The 18,228-nt window shown below is 37.2% G+C and overlaps 1 protein-coding gene across 2 annotated transcripts; it reads right to left on the bottom strand.

Moving 5' to 3' along the window:
- Window positions 1-1,517: 1,517 nt before the first annotated feature.
- LOC122636493 (cytochrome P450 306a1) lies at window positions 1,518-17,963 on the bottom strand. 2 transcript variants are annotated; one of them, XM_043827759.1, is made up of 8 exons: window positions 17,652-17,963; window positions 16,245-16,634; window positions 4,434-4,579; window positions 3,876-4,078; window positions 3,076-3,370; window positions 2,697-2,849; window positions 2,251-2,425; window positions 1,518-1,858 (listed from the first exon to the last, which is right to left on the bottom strand). In XM_043827759.1, exons 2-8 carry the CDS (start codon window positions 16,558-16,560, stop codon window positions 1,668-1,670), a joined length of 1,479 nt encoding a protein of 492 aa, XP_043683694.1. In that variant the 5' UTR covers window positions 16,561-16,634; window positions 17,652-17,963; the 3' UTR covers window positions 1,518-1,667. The 2 variants fall into 2 exon arrangements, with proteins under 2 accessions (XP_043683694.1, XP_043683693.1); XM_043827758.1 differs by lacking the exon at window positions 17,652-17,963 and having other exon boundaries at window positions 16,245-16,732.
- Between the last annotated feature and the right edge of the window lie 265 nt (window positions 17,964-18,228).

Genomic DNA, 18,228 nt, shown 5'->3' with positions numbered 1-18,228 from the left:
TTTGCATTGTTTGACGTCTTTTGAATGTTTTTCTTTGGAGGCATCCTTCTTATCGATCTAATCGTTTTGTTTGTCCCTCGTTTTTTTCTCTTTTTTAATCTTTTTTTAGTTTTCTATGGTATACATCGTAATCCAACTGCGATAAACTATGATTCGTAAAAATACAGTTCGTTTTTATTCGTGAATCGAAGTATTCGTCATTGAAAGAAAATTGTTGCATACGACGATTGTTCAATTCGTTGATACACGTAGACCTTTCGCGTTCGTATTCGTGACACGTGTGGTTTCAGTTAGCGATACGAATATCGAAGAAAGAAATACCGGTTTCGAAGAGTACTTTGGAAGAACTATATATCGCAAAGAAACACAGACATATTCGAGCGAACGGTTTGTTCATTTATTTATTTATTTATTTATTTATTTATTTTTCTCGATTCGATATTTGACTGTCTGTATTTGACTATCGTACAAATGCGATATTATCGTATTGAATGTTTAAATTTAACAAAGGGTATTTGTTTTTAAAGTTCAGAGTTAACTCACGTAGTCCTTTCGTTGATGACTAGCACACCAACTTCAGTTTAGCGATAAGTCGATCGAAGATAAAGATATCAGTTACGAAATGTACTTTGAGAGGGCGAAGTACTATGCAGACGCATAGATTGACACAAGAGAAAGTTTATTAAACTTTGATAATATGGAATAGGAACGTTTAAATGATTGTTCGAATATTTACGAGATTACTGCTTATCAGATACGATATTAACAAATTACAAATATAAGTATAAATTTATACGAAATAGATACGAAATAGATATTTGTGTGAGATCGATATGCTATCGATGATTCGAATATAATGACATTTTGTGTTGACCAAGTCCGTATGTTTCAATTGCAATAAAAAATTCAAGAATGTCATAAATGTATGTAATAATTTTCCTATTGTCGGATTTCGAAAGATGAGTAATCTTTTGACTAGTCATAAAACATTTAACTCGTAAATATCTCTGATTAGTAATGGTCCTTTATAAATATGTTTTTATGTGAAAACTGCTGTTTATTTGTTGAATGGGCTACGAACGTTATGGGATGGTTGGATCTTTCGATTGATCATACGTATTATACCATTCGAAATAAAAAACAAACTGTAAATGGGACTCTGTAAATGTATGTAGCTAAATGATAAAAAACAATTAGACTCTTTAACAGAAGAGCATATATTATTATATAAACATTTATTATAATATTAATATATTTATATGTAATTTATTATATATAATATTATTATAAACATTTAGTATTATTATTACATAAACATTTCAGAATCATTAGATGGGGTTTCACAAATCATCTTGCTCAATAATTGTAATTATTTCAATTGTTAAAGTAAAAATTAAATTAATTATTGTTAAATTAAATTTTGTTAGATCATTAGATTTATTAGAATTGTTAGATTAAAAATTAACTATAACGTCAAATCGATGAAAATATTGAAAACGACATTAAGATACTATCAATGAAAACTCTTCGTTTCGTTTTATTTATCGTTCTTCTTTATTACATAGAAATACGTAACACGTGAAAAATCGTAAATAATGAAATAATGAATTAATGAAATAAGTTTTAGAAAAATCTTAAAACAAAAAAAAAAAAAAAGAAGATACGGATCATATTCCAGGGCATTCACGAAGTGCGAAAACCAATCTATGGGGTTTAGGGACCAACGTAATACCGCATTCTCCTTCGAGATTAATCGAAACGTTAGGAGGGATCGAAACGACGAATCTACGGATTATTCTCGAAGAGAAAAGGAACAGGATCATCCTGGCAAGTTCGTCCCCGACGCACATACGTTTTCCTTGAAGCAAAAGAAACTTTTAGATTGCCATGAAATATATCTATCTTTTATTTTGATACTTAATCATTGTCATTACTCGACGATATTGATTAATATAAATTCGATAATATAAACCGTATCGTACGATAAAAATTTTTGGATTGAAAAAAAAAACAAAAAAAGAAAAGAAAAGAAAAAAAACCTGTTACTGAAAAAAAAAAAAAAAGAAAAATAAGAAGAAAAAGAAGAAGAAGAAACACTTAAGCGAGATAAATCGATTTTACGTAAATAGTTACACAGTGTTTTTTTCGAACGTAACGTTCGAATACGAATTATTAGTCAACTGCAACAACATCCTTGTACTCTGAACGGCATAACATTTTTAATAAGCAGAATCTTTGCCATTTACTTACCAGTTTGGAAAGGCAAGAACGCTTCCGGCTTAACGAGGCTGCCATCATCGGCAATGAATCTATCCGGTTTAAAATCGAATGGGTCTTGCCAATAAGATGGATCGGTATGAATGGACCATTGCATCGGTACCACCATCGTACCTTTTGGTATATCGTAGTCTCCTATTTGCGTATCCTAAATTTCAAAGATTCATAAAAAAAGAAAAAAAAAAAAAAATGTCGATGTTTTTATATTTCCTCGTATCTATATTATCGAAATATTTCAATAGGAAATATCGCATCAGAATTGTATGAATAATTAATTAATCGATTATTATCGATCAACATAGGAAAAATTTCATAGCGACAAATTAAGACAAGGACGACCTTTTCTCTCGAATTTATTGGTAAAAGGATAAAGTCTTTGAAATGATCGTAGGATAAAAGAAATAAACCGGATAAAATACCTCGATCGTTCCGTGAGGTATACCAACTGGAACAACGCTTCTTATCCTTTGTACTTCCGCTATAGCTGCCTCGAGACGCGTCAAAACAGTTCTATCGTCTAAAGTGGGTTCTTTATCTGGTAGCACCTGTTGCATCTCTTGATAGATCTTTTCCTGGTATTTGTAGTATACACATATATATGAGAAAAAGATATATATTTATACATAAAGAAAGAAATAAAGAAACGTAAAAAGTCTGCGTTGTTAATTCGATTGTTTGAAAGAAAGAAATTCTAGACAAATTGATTTAAAGGAAAAAAAAAAAGGAAAAAAAGAAAAAAAAAAATGAAAAGAAAAAGAGAAGGAGGAAGAAATATTTTTCAATAGTAATACTTCATACCTGTTCGTCCGGATAAGTCGCAACGAAGAGAAGGAACCAACGGAGAGTAGTCAAGGTCGTGTCCATTCCTGCACCGAAAATGTCAGCGAGCAAATGATAGAATTGCTTTTCGGTAAAATATCCAAGGTCGTCCGACTTCATTCTACTCGTCATTTCATCGTCGAACGCTGCCAAAAGACTCTCCATTTTTACGGGATTAGATCGATGTTCCTCGACGATGCTCTTATAAATCTTATGGGTCTTTTCTTTTCCATCGATCAAAGTATACATCGTTTTACCGTACCATGGTAAAAATCTAAGGAGGTAATCCGCATGCATTATTTTTTTATTTCTTCTCTATGAAAAAAACACGTACTTACTTATTTACTTTGTATCGCCATAAATACTTCAATATCGCGACTAGCGAGAGTTAAGATTTTTATCGAGGTTAAATTATCAGGTAGATCGATAACGGCGTACACGCCTACTTGCAACAAACGCATTTCATTCCTATCGTTTAATAAACTCAGCAACTCAGTTATAAGAACTTAACTACTAACCAGGATTCAACGATCGATTTCTGCATTCCGATGGGCGTTACCTTACTCCTATCGGATGCATAATATGAAATTTGCATGGTAAACGCTCGATGAATCAACTTTAGTCCATTGACGGACCAAATAATGACTAAATAAACAGGGCGAATCAATTTACCTAGCAGACTGCTAATTGCGGCCAATTTGTCCACCATCGAGGGTAATTGATTAAGCTATGTATATAAAATGGTGAAAATTTAATAAAAGAGAAATAGATTGATTTACCTGAGAAATGGTAAAAAATTTAAAGGCCCGGCAACACCAATATGTTTCACACCTTCTTCTTGTAACATACGAAGCCAATTCCAAACGCGATCGTTCTCGTCGTACGTTTTACCGAACACGAGATCGTTCATCAGATTTCCTATACAATGTTGCAAAGTCTCGTTTGGATCGAAACCGTCGATCGTAGATCTTTCCTTCAATTTCTAAAATAATCGAAATTTTCGATTAAAGTTTTGCCCGATCGATATATCATATAACAAGTCAACGAACTAATAATCGTCGTATAATTTATTCACGAAGAAAAACTTTCTCTCAAGATTATATTTATTGCGATTTTTATTTTCTTTTTCTTTTCTTTTCTTTTTTTTCGTTTTTGCTTCCTCTCCCTCCTGTTACCCCTTCTAAACTCTTACCTTTTAACGATCGCGATAGGATACCATCTGTATGAGTTTTCTCTTTAGAAAAAAGAAAAAAGAAAAAAAAAAAAAAAAAAAGAGTCGGTTGTCTCGGCGAAAAAGGAAAGGAATTTAGAAAGTGGCAGATTATCAAGATTTCTACCGAAATGCATTCTTCCAGAACTGCGAGGATTCTCCTTTCCATCCTGTCCCTTTTCAGTCCGAATTTTACCATGCCGAGATTTTTCAAACAACCAGCGACGAATCTTCTTTGATCCCTCCAGAGCTCTCCCTCGGCGCAGATGAGACCTGAACAGAAAGAAAGAAAAGAAAAAAGAAGAGAAAGAAGAAACAACAGCAGCAGCAGCAGCAGCAGCAGCAGCAGCAGCAGTAGTAGTAGTAGTAGTAGTAGTAGTAGTAATAGTAGAAGAAGAAGAAGAAAGAGAATAAGAAAAATAGCCAAGAAGATAACTACTCTTCGACTTGTTCTTTTTTCTTTTTCTTCTTTCCTTTTTATCTTCATTTCTTCAGTTTTTTTCTGTATTTTTCTTTTTCCTCTTTTTTTATTTTTTATTTATTTTTTTTTTTGTCGAAGGTGATCCTCGCGTCGCACCTTCAATGAGAATAATAAATATGCCCGTCGCTGACTACCACCACCGCCAATCTCAGTCAGTCGCGTCTATCCTCTCTCGGAGCCGGTGCAACGGCTCGAGAAAAGAGGTGAGAAGTGAGGAGGAGAGGAGAGGAGAGGAGCGAGGGGTAGAAAAAAAAAATAGCGAGAGGATTACCGTCATACCGTGTAAGTAGGCGCTGCCACTGAACTCACCGAAGGATAATTCTTGAATGAATAAACAATAATCCTACCGCGCCCACTCTTTTCTATCTCTCTCTCTCTCTCTCCCTCTCTCTCTCTCTCTCTCTCTGTCTCTCTCTGTCTCTCTCTCGCTCGCTTCATCTCTCGTCGATGAGATAAGCCAGTTATGCTGATCTGATCGTCGATATCACGGGACTTCGTGGTAAGTTAGCTTTTATGAAAATTGAGATTGATTAACGAGGTGTTAATGCATGAACCATGCACGAATCTTACTTATCGAATCGAACAAGTATAAAAATGAATCTTAAATAATTATATATTCTTGTGCGAATCATACATACATACATATATTTACCAAATTGTATTTAAGTAGATTTTTCGAATCGTTTAGCATTTAGGATTCGAAATAATTTATTTTCTTTTTTCTTTCTCCTCCCTCTTCTCCCCTTCTCACCCTTCGTCGTCGTTTACGCGTCGTTAAAGAACGATCGAAAGATCATCGTGGAATAATGATCGTACGAAAGGTCATTGATATTTCTCGAACGGACTACGAATATATTTCATTTGATCTTTCATAATGAAAGGATTCGTTCCTTCACGAGAAATTCGTTGTAATCGTGAAATACAAAAGGAAGGTACCATTTGTACTTTAACTTAACTTCTTAAGAAGTTAAGTTAATCCTCTTAAAAGGAATCGGATGCGAGCTAGAGATCGAAACGCGCTTCATTTCTTATCTCGGGACAGCTCTTTCGCAGGCAGGTCACACGCGACTGTCGTCGCCACGAGAATGATCTCGGAATCCTGATGATCCACGAGATTATTGAGGTTTACGATCCACGTGCGAAGGGAATACCGAATAAGATCCTTCGCGATCGTGCTCCTCCGAGTAGATCGCGTCACGAGTTTTCGCCAGGAGGGTTGTTGTTCTTTTTTTTTTTGGTTGGTCAAAATGAAAGGAAGAAAAAAGGAAGAGGAGGAGGAGGAGGAGAAATAAAAAAAAAAAAAAGAAAGAAAGAAAAAGAAAAAAACACAGAAGAAAGAAGAAAGAAAAAAATAGAAAAGAAAAAAATGTTCCTCAGTCTCGTACCTTTCGTTGTTCAAGGCCAAGGTAGAAAAGTTTCTGCAAATCGTCATTTGCAAATCCGTATTATCGTAAATATTTTCAAACGTAGTTGTTTACAAAGAACGTAATATAGAATCCGCGTTCAAGGACTACGTTCTTTCCGTCTCGAGATCGACTCAAATACCAACGATCTGTTAACGAGCATTCTCGCTGTTAACATCTAACATAGAGATATACAATATATACATCTTCATACGCTTTTACATATATTGCTTTACGGACAATAATATTGTTAGTATGGTGCAAATTTAACGATTAACGCCGATTAACGCGATTTCTCGTGGTCTCGGGTTAAAACGTATTGCCACGCGATACTTGGTTATTCGCGACTCGTTCTAAGAATCGGTCGAGCAGTCGATAGGTCAGTGTCGTATTTAAATGACCGGCACAGCGAGAAAACTTTCCGGGATGCGTCATACGACGAGTTCGCAACGAGTTCGTATTTCGTGTTCAATTAGAAGGAAAGCGTTAATAAAAAGGTAAATAAGAATATAATATTGATCGGTGGAGGATCGATAATAGAGCTCAACAGTCTGCTGCGATCGTTTCTTACGCAACTAAACAACACTACGTGGTTGTCGTAGTCGTTGTAGTCGTTGTAGTCAGTGCCGGGACTTGATTTCAAGAGATGACATCATCGAGAAAGACGCAAGCGGAGGAAGAGGAGGAGTAGAAGAAGGAAAAGGAGGATGAGGAGGAGGAGGAGGAGAAGGAGACGTTCGCGAATTCGTGTACCGCCAAAAATAAAACACCGGTTGTGATAGTAGCGGATAATGAGCATATGAGGTTGGGTCCGAGCAAAGTTTCAGGGCCGGTCGTTCCACCTCGCCTGCTACGGAGCATCGATAAATGCAACGAGGAGAGTAAAGAGAAGAGAGTTGGGACGAGGACTCGAACCTCTCACGACGTATATTGTCCAAATACAGTCGATCCGATCGTTGAGCGTCCCGCTTACGACACTACGAAATGGCTGGCGTTAATCGATTGTATCGTAGAACAAGTTGCGATCCTTTCGTTAAATAAATCGAACGCATTTCGTTACAAGCATTTTTGTAATTCTTTTGATCATTTAGAACGGTATTGGTAATGTAAACGATATCTTTGTTATTTTATTATTATTATTAAGTAATAATGTTTAAGAATCGTTCGATATCAACGATACGAGAATACAGATCGAATAAAATTACGACAAATTTGGCGATCGACGTTTCGAACGTTCGTTTCAGGTTAATAAAATGGATAAAGGGAGAAGGAGTGCCGATCTTTGAAAACTGTCAGAAATATATCGGTACTCGGGCACAAGGTCGTGCGTGATTTCGCGAAGGCGAAGAAGAAGCGACTCCGAAAGCAAATGGACGAAATTCTTGGGAAAAGTCAAGAAACCGAGACGTCCTTGACATTCGAGAGTTTACAGCCTTTATATACGTCGGTATACCGGATGATACCGCGAGATCTGGTCCTTCCAGGTATTTGGACATCCCTCCGCTTTTTTTCTCTCCCATTTTTCCTCCCTTCTTTTCTACGTTTCAACTCCTCGAGAAATTTCGTTACTGACGGGTTGAAAAAAAGAAGAAGAAGAAAAAAAAAAGAAAAAATAACGAACGAATCGTCGTATTTATATTTCGAAAGATCCTTTTTCTATATTCTATACTCCTTTTATCCGTAACTTAACTCTGTACCAGACTACGCAACACAGATACGACGACTGTTACACGGTAGAAAGAAAAACGTTCGTTCGGTGAGATAAACAAGCAAAGTAAGTTAAGTAAGTACATGTAAGTATCTTCGAATACAGCAAGCAACCTTCTCGTTCCAGATCAATTTGCATATTCTATAGAGGTTTGCTACTAAGTAGGAAAACGCAACCGCGAGCGCACGTGTTTCTGGATAAAGCACGTGACCGATATTTGTCATTCCATGCTTTTGCTATTAACATGGTGTATCGGTGATAGTGACCGGTGGTGGTGGGTTACTCATGGTGACTGGTCTGTGCAAAAAAAAAAAAAAAAGAGAAAAAGAAAAAGAAAGAAAGAGAGAGAAAAAAACACCATGACATATGTAAATAACTAAGACGAAATAAATGCAATAATGTAAACTAGTATACGGAGCGACTGGTCCGTTTCTTTTATTAATGCGAATATTAAACGTCTTTATAAGGATTCTCCTTCTCCTCCCCCTGTACCATCACCACCACCACCACCTCCTCCTCCTCCTCCTCCTCCTCCTCTTCCGAGGATTCGGTGGTTAGATATACGCGTTCTTTAACACGAGGTGGACGAGATATACGGCGCTCCGTCTTTCTTAATGGGAGGAGAGGCCGTCGGCACGTCCTTGCTAACCTAACTGTAATTCCCTGCGGATGCAGAGCAGAACCATCGTCGACGACAGCTGCGCGGGAACTTCCTTCAAGGAGACCGATAAAAGTGAGAGTCCTTCGTTTCTCCTCGGAATAAGTCTCTCTCGATGACACACGACGTACGCACACGACGAACAAGCTTACAACGTACACGTTCACATACATGTTTACAAACATATACCTGTACACGAATACGATACGAGGGAAGAGAAGAGAGTCCGGTTTGGCTCTCACGAACCTAACCTATCCTATTCGAGTGGAAGCTCGTTAAGACAAGATTGACGAGGGAAAAGAGAAAAATGAATAAATTAAAAGCGACATCCTGAGAATTTCCAAATCCGACGTGACTTCTTTTTTCTTTTTCTTTCTTTTTTTTTTTTTCTTTCTCTCTTTCTTTCTTTCTGTCTTTTTTTTTCTTCTTCTTCTTTTTTTCTCGAGAAGAAAAAAAAAAAAATCGCGAATTCCAACGTAGAAAACTACGACCACTTGTGTCTAACTTGGGAAATGAAAGATCTCATTCCGATCGCGTCCAAGGATCTCTTCTCCTAAAATGGGAAATAGGAAATTTTCTACTTGGGATTATTTTATCGTGCTTGAGAGAGAAAGAGATATATAGAGAAAAAGAAAAAAGAAGAAAAAAACAAAAAGAAGAAAAGAATCTTTTCCTTCTATGATTTTTCATTCGCAGGAGTGTCAAGAATATAACCGAGCGAGCGTCCTCGCGAAAGGACACTCGCCTCTTTTCAAGGCTCGACTTTCGTAATGGAAATTTACAGAGGTGCCTAGAGTATCTTTCAGTCGTTGCATTCCACCGTTCTGAATGATTAGAAGAGAAGATCATCGATCCCTTCGAAAGGTATATCTAATTTTTTTTTTCACTTTCGTATTCTCTTAAATCATTCTAAATGTTTACCTCTATCGCTTTATTTCTCTCTTTTTCATCGATGTCTGGAAATTCGATATCGCGAAAGACCAATGCGTCGACTGTCGCGATTCAAAGGAAAAAGTCTCCCTCTCTCTCTCTCTCTCTCTTTCTTTCTTTTTCTCTATTTCTCTTTCTTTCTCGACTCAGAGAGACGCCAAGGACGTCGAGAATTTCAGGTTCTGTCGACCCGCTTAAAGGCCAACGCCGTTACATCGCCAGACGGTTTTGACGATCACCGCGTGTACGCATCGGGTCGATGCACCGCGAGACGGCTAACGAGAGTGCTGCACCGATCTATCGATCTTCGACGATAACGTTAACCTCACACGGTAGCTGATTGGTTGACTAGATAGCTACTTGGGTGCCCTCCCCTTGCCCCACCCCTCCATCTCCCCCTCTCTCTCTCTCTCTCCGCCAAGCAAAGCCCACCACAGTGTTCTCCGAGAAAAACGATCCTCTCGCAGAGAGCGAGGATGCTGTGAACGACGAAGGTGTACGACCGGCCTCGAAATCTTCTTGTGCAATCGCAACGATCGAAATATAATGATCCATCGCTTCCGAACATTCTTCTTTTTTTTCCTCTCTTGTGAAATAATAAAAAGCAGAATAAATAAATAACGAAGCCGCGTAGCTCGAAATAGCAAAAGAAAAGAAAAAAAAAAAAGAAAAGAAAAGAAAAGAAAAGAAAAGAAAAGAAAGATAGATCGAACGAATCTATACAAAAGTCTTTACTTAGAATTCTTACGTTTTCGAACTATTCGAAACTCTCACTTTCGATCACTCTCGTTTCTATTAATAGAGTCCGAGTTTGACGATCGTTTCGATCCGATATATTCGTCCTCTTTCTTTTCTCAAAATTTCAAAATTATCGAGTGGATAAAAAATAGAAAGAAAACGAAAGAAACAGGGAGACAGAAAGAGCGAGAGAGTGAGAGAGAGAGAGAGAGAGAGAGAAAGAGAGAGAGAGAGAGAGAGACGTAACTAATCCAGAGATGCATGTACGAGTTTAGCAATGAAAATTGCATAATATGTTTACGAACGACTTCAGGGATACGCGTTATCGGCACCAAGGAACTCTATAATAAATTAATAGGCATTACGCAGGATGTTATTCGGTGTACACCCGCCATACCGACTCTCGATGAGACGACTCAGCAATGCCGATAGCGGTGCGAGCCAACGAACCAACCAGTTTTCAACCCAAGCTTATAAGAAATGTGAGCGCGCCCATAAAGGCGCGCGTAAACGTGATGTCGGGTAATCACGGGTCTCGCCGGTGAACGAGGCACGCGCCTTCGTCGACGGCTACATCTTTTCCTCCTCCTCCTCCTCCTCCTCCTCCTCCTCCTCTTTCTCCTCCTCCTTCTTCATCTTCTCCTCCTCCTTCTTCATCTTCTTCTCCTTCTTCATCTTCTTCTCCTTCTTCATCTTCTTCTTCTTCTTCTTCTTCTTCTTCTTCATCTCCTTTTTCTTCTTTTTCATCCTTTTCTTGCTTCTTCTCTTTCTCATGAAAAATCTTCTTAAACGACCCTTGATACCACATGCAATTTGACTTTTTCGGTCGTTCGAATAAATTTGAAATGTCTCATGAATAGATACGAAACTATTTTAGTCGAGATTTAGTCAGTAAATTATATGTCCCGTGTAAGGTCAATAAATGTGTCGTGAAAAACGATGGAAATATTGTTTTCGTGTGTTTCATATAATTTAGATAATTCGAATATATTATATAAGTAAAGTTTGAAAGGTAATATTTTGGTTTTTTGAATTTATCCCTTGATACTCCGTGCAATTTGACTTTTTCTGTCGTTCGAATAAATTTGAAAAGTCTCACGAGTAGATAAGAAAATACGACGACGTTTCTCAAACTATATGTTCCGCGTAATGACAAATAAGTACGCTATGAAAAATGATGAAAATACTATTTTTATATATTTCGTTTCACATAACAACAAATTAGAAACTAAATATTTGTTATATTTGTTAAAACTGTTACGTTTATTCATTTGCTTAATTTATTCATTATTAATAAATCTTATCTATCTAATCCTATAAAATAACGAAGGAACGTTTTGTTAAAATATCCAAATTTTGGAGGCATTTAGTCATAGGGAAAGTTTTGTAAACTAATTGATCTAGACGAGGAAGTAGATAACGAGTAAAACTGCTTAAAAGTTTTCGTTCGAAATCACGCGTTTCCTTATCGCACTAATATTATTATGCATTACCAATACGAACGTCATCGTCATTCTCGTTCTTATGACGTGATAGAGAAATAGTTATACCTAAGTATAATTTACTTGGTTAAAGAAAAATTCAATAGATATTTTCCACAATAATGATTACGTTAATGGAACGATTGAATGGCGCGTATTCGCACCAACGCATGTCGTTGTCTTGTCGATGATTACATCCGTAAGAACGTCATCGACATCCTTGCACGACGAAATGGGAAAACGAGAAAATCATTCTCCTACGATATTGAATTCTATCGATTAAACAATGAGAATGACGTACTTACGTACGTACATACGTACGTGCGTGCGTGCATGCACCAACGCGATTATATTTTCTTTCTTTTACTTTTCTTTTTATTCGCGATTAAACTTATATAGATACTTACGTGTATACGTACACGAATAATCCTCTCGTATTAACAAAGAGATAGTATTTTAATTAATCGCAAAATTAATCACCTAGCAAAGTTCGAACCGATATCTTCTCGTATTTGTTTTGTTTTGAAAGAAACGTAATGAAGCGTTGTTTGTTCCTTTGTTTTCGTTCTTTTATATTTTTTCAAAAATATCCCTGTAAACAATGGTAATTATCTGTTCAATAATTATCATGCATTAACATATACGCATGACCTGAACAAAACGAGTCGAATTATTTCTTTCAAAGGATAATTTATGACGATACAAGAATACTTGCCTTTTTCGTTAAAAGGCTATTAGTATTAAGTAAACAACTTACTTATTCGGGGAAGAATAATAACATACAATATTGGAGTTGGTCGTACAACTAATACTCGATTACGATTAAATAAACAAACTCGAAATAAACAAAGAATAGTATCTTCCTTTGAGAAGCGTACGTTCGTAACAAAACTCTTCGCTTAGTTAAGAGGATATTTTCTCCCATCGAATACGTACTCAAGGAACGAGGTAATAGGTAAGTACCTGTTGGTGAGGGCGTGGCCAAGCGTCCTCCCCACTTAGCTTCCCTCTCCATCGTAATAGTACGGAAAAAGTGGGGATGAGTAAGTGAGCGAGCGAGCGAGCGAGCGAGTGAGTGAGTTGTACAGAGAGAGAGAGAGAGAGAGAGAGAGAGAGAGAGAGAGAGAGAGAAAGAGAAAGAGAAAGAGAGAAGACGAACGAGATTTCTCCTAGCGGGAGGATCCTCGTTGTGCCTTTTGGAGGGGCATTCGAAAGGAGTGGTGGTAGAAACTCGGTGTAAGGGCATCGAGACGCCTCGTGAAAGGCGACAGAAGCACACCGCCGTCGCGGTAGAGCGTGCGTTAAGGGGTGCGATGATCATATTTCTCTACATTCCGATAATCTCTGATACCTTATTTCGTTTTCCTCATTTTGATTTCGTTTTCCTTTTAATTAATTTTATTTTAATGTATTTCTTGTCAATATTATTCACGATAGATCACGATGAACAACGAGAGAATTTATATCACGATGTAGACTTATTATATACAATTTTCTTTTCTGAGCGGACGAATATCGAAAAAAACAGATGAAGAAATGAAATAATAATAATAATAATAATAATAATAATAATAATAATAAAGAAAGATAAAATAAGATAAGAAGAGAGAGAGAGAGAGAGAGAGAGAGAGAGAGAGAGAAATAAGAAACAAGATAAAAGAAAGAAAGAGAAATTGTAACGCTTATTATTAGATATATCTAGAAAAGCGAAAACATAGGTAAACGTGGTAAAGTTAAGGAGACTCATCTCGTGTTAGATACGCATCTTCGATATTCGATATTCGAAGAGTGCAAGTAGGTAGGTAGGTTGGTAGGTAGGTAGGTAGGTTGGTAGGTAGGTAGGTAGATAGGTAGGTAGGTAGGTAGGTAGGTAGGTAGGTAGGTAGGTAAGGTACCTATAGAAATCGAGTCGTTAAATCTGCCAAAAAGAAAGAATAAACGGGGAGAGGTAGGAGATAAAAATCAGCGATCTCCCGTCGTAAAGACGTCGAAGTAAAGAAAGCAGGAGCATACGGGCATTCCCGTGTCCCATCTCGATAGCGCAAAGGTAAGAGATCGTCCCCTTCGATCTCTACTTCCCTCTTCTCCTTTCTTCTTCTCTTCGATTCTCTGTTCTCAAGTAGTATCGAAATCTTTTGTTTCCGAAAGAGAACAGGGTTACTCGGACGATCGTAAGTTTCTCGTCTGGCTGAAAAGTTCTCCTACAGGGCCACAAATTCCGATACGAGAGGACCGCCGATAATTTCACGGGCGAAGTGTACCACGAAGGAACGAATAAGAAGAGGGCGGAGGGATGCGATGTGGGAGGAGGGAAAGAGACGAGGACCTCGTCCTCTGAGTATATACCTTAGCACAACTTTTCGAAAGCATCCTACCGTCCGTCCTGTCGATCGTTCGTGAGCGTATTTTTACGACACGCTAGATGTAAGTCAACGGGTCCCACTCTCTCTCTTTCTCTCTTCCTCTCTCTCTCTCTCTCTCTCTCTCTCTCTTTCCTTCATTAATTTCCTCCCATTGGTGTAACTCGTTGCACCGTTCATCATCTCTTTTAAACGCGAGCAATTCTTGGAAAAAAAAAAAAGAAAAAAAAAAAAGAGAAAACAAGAAAAAAAGTGCTTTGAACCGGATATAACCGTGTAAAATAATTTAAGGGAAAAGGAAAAAAGAAAAGAAAGCGAGGAAAGAAAGAAAAAGAAAAAGATGAGAAAGAAAGCAGATCGAGACAGAAGAGAACTATCGGAACTACGATTAAAGATACTCCTTCGTCTCGGAAGACATCCGTTCAGACATCGCGAGTCCGATCCGATTTGTACGGACCAAAGTAACTAAGTAATTCCTTCGATATGTGTGTCACGGTGTTAGAAATCTGATCGAACTCGCTAAGCGTTATTTGCGTTATACCTTAATCGTCGTGCTCACATGGCGGCTCGTAAATCGAAAGTGCTAACGGTACTACCAAGAAGGCCTCGCAGGACACGTTATCAACCAGGAGCAACGAGGAGCCGTGGTAAATCCCGAGGAAAAGAGCATGACCACGTTCTATTTTATTCTCCTTACCGCTATACGCCTTTGCAGAGAACTCACGACGTTCTCTCTCTTTCTATATATATGTATATATATATATATATACGTATATATATACATTATACGTATGTATACATAAGTACGTATATATATATATATATATACATATACAGACGATACGATTAAAATTATTTTCGAACAGAATTTCTTATCGCGACCGTGAAACGTTGAAACTTATCTTCTACGACGAGACTAATGATCTCCCAGCGAACTTGATCAATAGAAGGAACGATCGAACGAACGAACGAACGAACGAACGAAGATAATGAAGCACATTTCAAACGAAAATTATTACAAATGAAATCTATCGAGCAATAAAAATATTTTCGTTCGATTAGAACGAAAACGTCAAGCATCTATGTTCTCGAGTATCTTCCTTCTTTTTGTTCCTTCTTCCTTATCTCTTATCGAATCATTCATTTAACGGATTAGAATGTATCATTAAACGATATCGTTGAACGAATGACGAAAACGTAATTATAACAGGGTGACTTTAACGAAACTGGGAATAAGATAATACGAAATATAGATTCTCAGTTTGAAAATAGTTCTCACTTTCGAAACTATCTCCAATGAATTCTTTAACTCGAATAGTTAAGCCCGATAGATCTGTTACAAAGCTAACATGGTACAAGGTAACGACGTGAAAGAAATTTCGTTAGTCGATAGCGAGTAGAAGAAGAGAAAGAGCTAACGAAAAGGAGGTAGATAGTAAAGTAAGAGGTGGAAAGGAATCGAGGAGGTGACTTTCACTGTGCACACACGCTAAGTGCTCGCGGAAGCGATACTCTTTGTTCGAAAAAGAAAGACCCCGGAGACGGCTTTCTGGAAACGCTGTAAATCCTTTGGACGGACACGAAACGACCTCGTTTCATTTCGACGCGCGTCGTCAGCTTCTTTATAGATCCTAAACCTCGCCTCCGCTCTTGGTTCGCACGCGACGTTGACGCACCATAAGCATATACCTACTCACGCATATATATATATATATATATATATATATATATATACACTACATTATTTTTCTTTTTTTTTTTTCATTTCGGGTTTAGTAGGTTAGTTGGCCCGTGTCGACTTCCTTCGTTAGAGGAACCGTTACGTCCTACAACACCCGCCTGCCCTTCCATTGTAACCGGTTGTCTTATTGTTACCGGTTTTCTCTCTCTCTCTCTCTCCTGGCGAGACGGTCGCTCGCGCTTTACGACGCGCGAGGCGATTCGTAATCGAGCCGAACGACCGTCTGGGACCGTCCTTTACCTTCCGTTTACGATCTCTTTCTTCAAAGATATCAGTCAAAACGATTCGCGAAAAAACTTTCTTTCTTTTTTCCTTATTTTATTTTATTTTATTTTATTTTTTGTCCTTATTAGCTCCTTTCAATTTTTACCAATCGACGAGAGAATTCGCAGTAACGAGAATATTTCTTTTTTTTGTTTATATTAAATAGTAACTCACCATAACCATGCATCATGCCATGCGTCAAGTAGAGTGGTGCCCGTCCAGCAAACGTATCCTTAGCGAAGACTTGTCGTATCAGACGAGGATCCGATAAAAGTACAGTGTATACAGAACCCATTTTCAATCCACAGATCGGTCCATACTTCCTTGTCAATTCGGTAAGTGTCTCATGAGGTGCTTTTGGATCGATCCATGGCAAATAGCCCACGATCGGTAGGCCTAAAGGGCCAGGTGGTAATCGATGTTTCTTTCGACTCATGTAATATAAGATCGTTAGGAGCATGAAAGCTATTACGATCATAAATATCGACATCTTAAACGTTCCAAGGTATCGGCTTGAGATGCGATCACTCTGTAACGATGATTTTCTGCGGAATGTGGAAAGGTCTGAAAGCGTTTGTTTCATACTCGATAAGTGTCATTGCACTTAGACGATTATGCGAAGAAGAAAAAGAAGAAGAGGATAAAGGATGATAGATGAAGATGAAGATGATGACGAAGAAGAAGAAGAAGAAGAAGAAGAAAAAGAAAAAGAATGTGCAAACAAATTACGTAAGAACAGGATGTCGATGCTAATGGTAATCGCGCTATCCCAGAAATCGCATACGATAGAGACGAATGATAATTACCTTTCTCCATGAGCGAATAAGCGCGTATGAACTTATCGGATTATCAAGATTCGCTCACGTGCAACGCGAAGACGACGAGAAACGATCCGGTGCTGCGGTTACCCGATATAGGCCGACACGTGCTACAACACGTGCTGGTAAATACGTCGCTAATTCGAAACATCGATTATTTTTCACTAAGAAAGTACTCCTCGTCGTTTCGCTTCATTTATTAACGTTTGATATTTTCGACTACGTACGATTTTTTTTTCTTTTTCTTTTTCTTCTTATTTTTTTTTTTTTGGTTTTGTATATATATATATATATATATATGTATAAATCAAAATTTTGATATATATATATATATATATATAGATATGTATATATCAATAAGTTCGCGATACGAAAAATAAGAATCGTATTTATTTGTAAATTATTATTTATAAATTATCTATTATTATTATTATTCTGAAAACAATGAAAAAGAATAAAAAGAAAGAAGAAAAGAAAAACGATCGTTTTGCAATAAAGCAAAGTTAAATCTGTTCTACGTGCAATATATAGTTCGTGGAATAAGATACCATCCGCCATGTGATCCTTCCTACAGAACCTTCGTAGTTCGTAAGAAGTTAGATATTACGTCGTTCGAAATCAAAGTTCTATTAAGAAAATTCTACAAAATTAATCTTAAATTATAACTTTGATTCTTTCGTGTAATATCTGAGAAATATTTCATCGGTACGATGACTAATTAAAAATATCGATGCAAGAGATAATATTATTTTGGAAAACTCACCCGATGGATGCGTTGACGATCGCCGACATTAAACTTTACGTGACAGTGCACGACTTCAGCGCCGAAGAAGATTCTCGTGAAACAGATTCGACGCGCGGGAATTTCGAAGAGAGATGTATCCTTTTGGATCACTGCGAATTCGAGAATTTTCAAGGGAAAAAATTCTTACGAAGGACGAACTATGATTACATTTTTGTTCTTTGCAAACGATGAAAATAAAAGTACAAAAAAGAAAAGAAAAAAACACGAAGAACTTTATAACTGACGCGTGATCTCGTTTTTCTTGTTTCTTTTCTTTCTTTTTCTTTTTCTTTTTTTTTTTTTTCTTTTTTTGTTAAATTCAATTCTTTGTCTTCTTTCTTAAGAAAAAACGATCCAACTTCGACGACGACATCGAAACAAATGCGTTTAACGAATCGTTCGTTCAAGATAATATTAGAATGATTTGACTGTAAAATCGAAGCTAAGGCGTATTCATGAATTTAGATCGCTTGGAGATAGATCTAATCTGGATGCATTGGAGACCGTACGTAAAAAATTGTATGTTCGTTCGTAAAGAAAAAAAATATATATTTTC

This window comes from Vespula pensylvanica, chromosome 22 (genome assembly GCF_014466175.1).
Source record: "Vespula pensylvanica isolate Volc-1 chromosome 22, ASM1446617v1, whole genome shotgun sequence".
In the NCBI taxonomy this organism is placed as follows: Eukaryota; Metazoa; Arthropoda; class Insecta; order Hymenoptera; family Vespidae; genus Vespula; species Vespula pensylvanica.
This window is presented reverse-complemented; position numbering and strand designations above follow the sequence as displayed.

Coding starts and splice junctions, on each gene's coding strand:
- LOC122636493 (XM_043827758.1), bottom strand. CDS start 16,653: ATGAAACAAACGCTTTCAGACCTTTCCACATTCCGCAGAAAATCATCG. Junction 3,371..3,875: donor AATTTTTTACCATTTCTCAG/GTAAATCAATCT, acceptor TTACCTCCTTAG/ATTTTTACCATGGTACGGTA. Junction 1,859..2,250: donor GTTCTTGCCTTTCCAAACTG/GTAAGTAAATGG, acceptor TTTTGCTTCAAG/GAAAACGTATGTGCGTCGGG.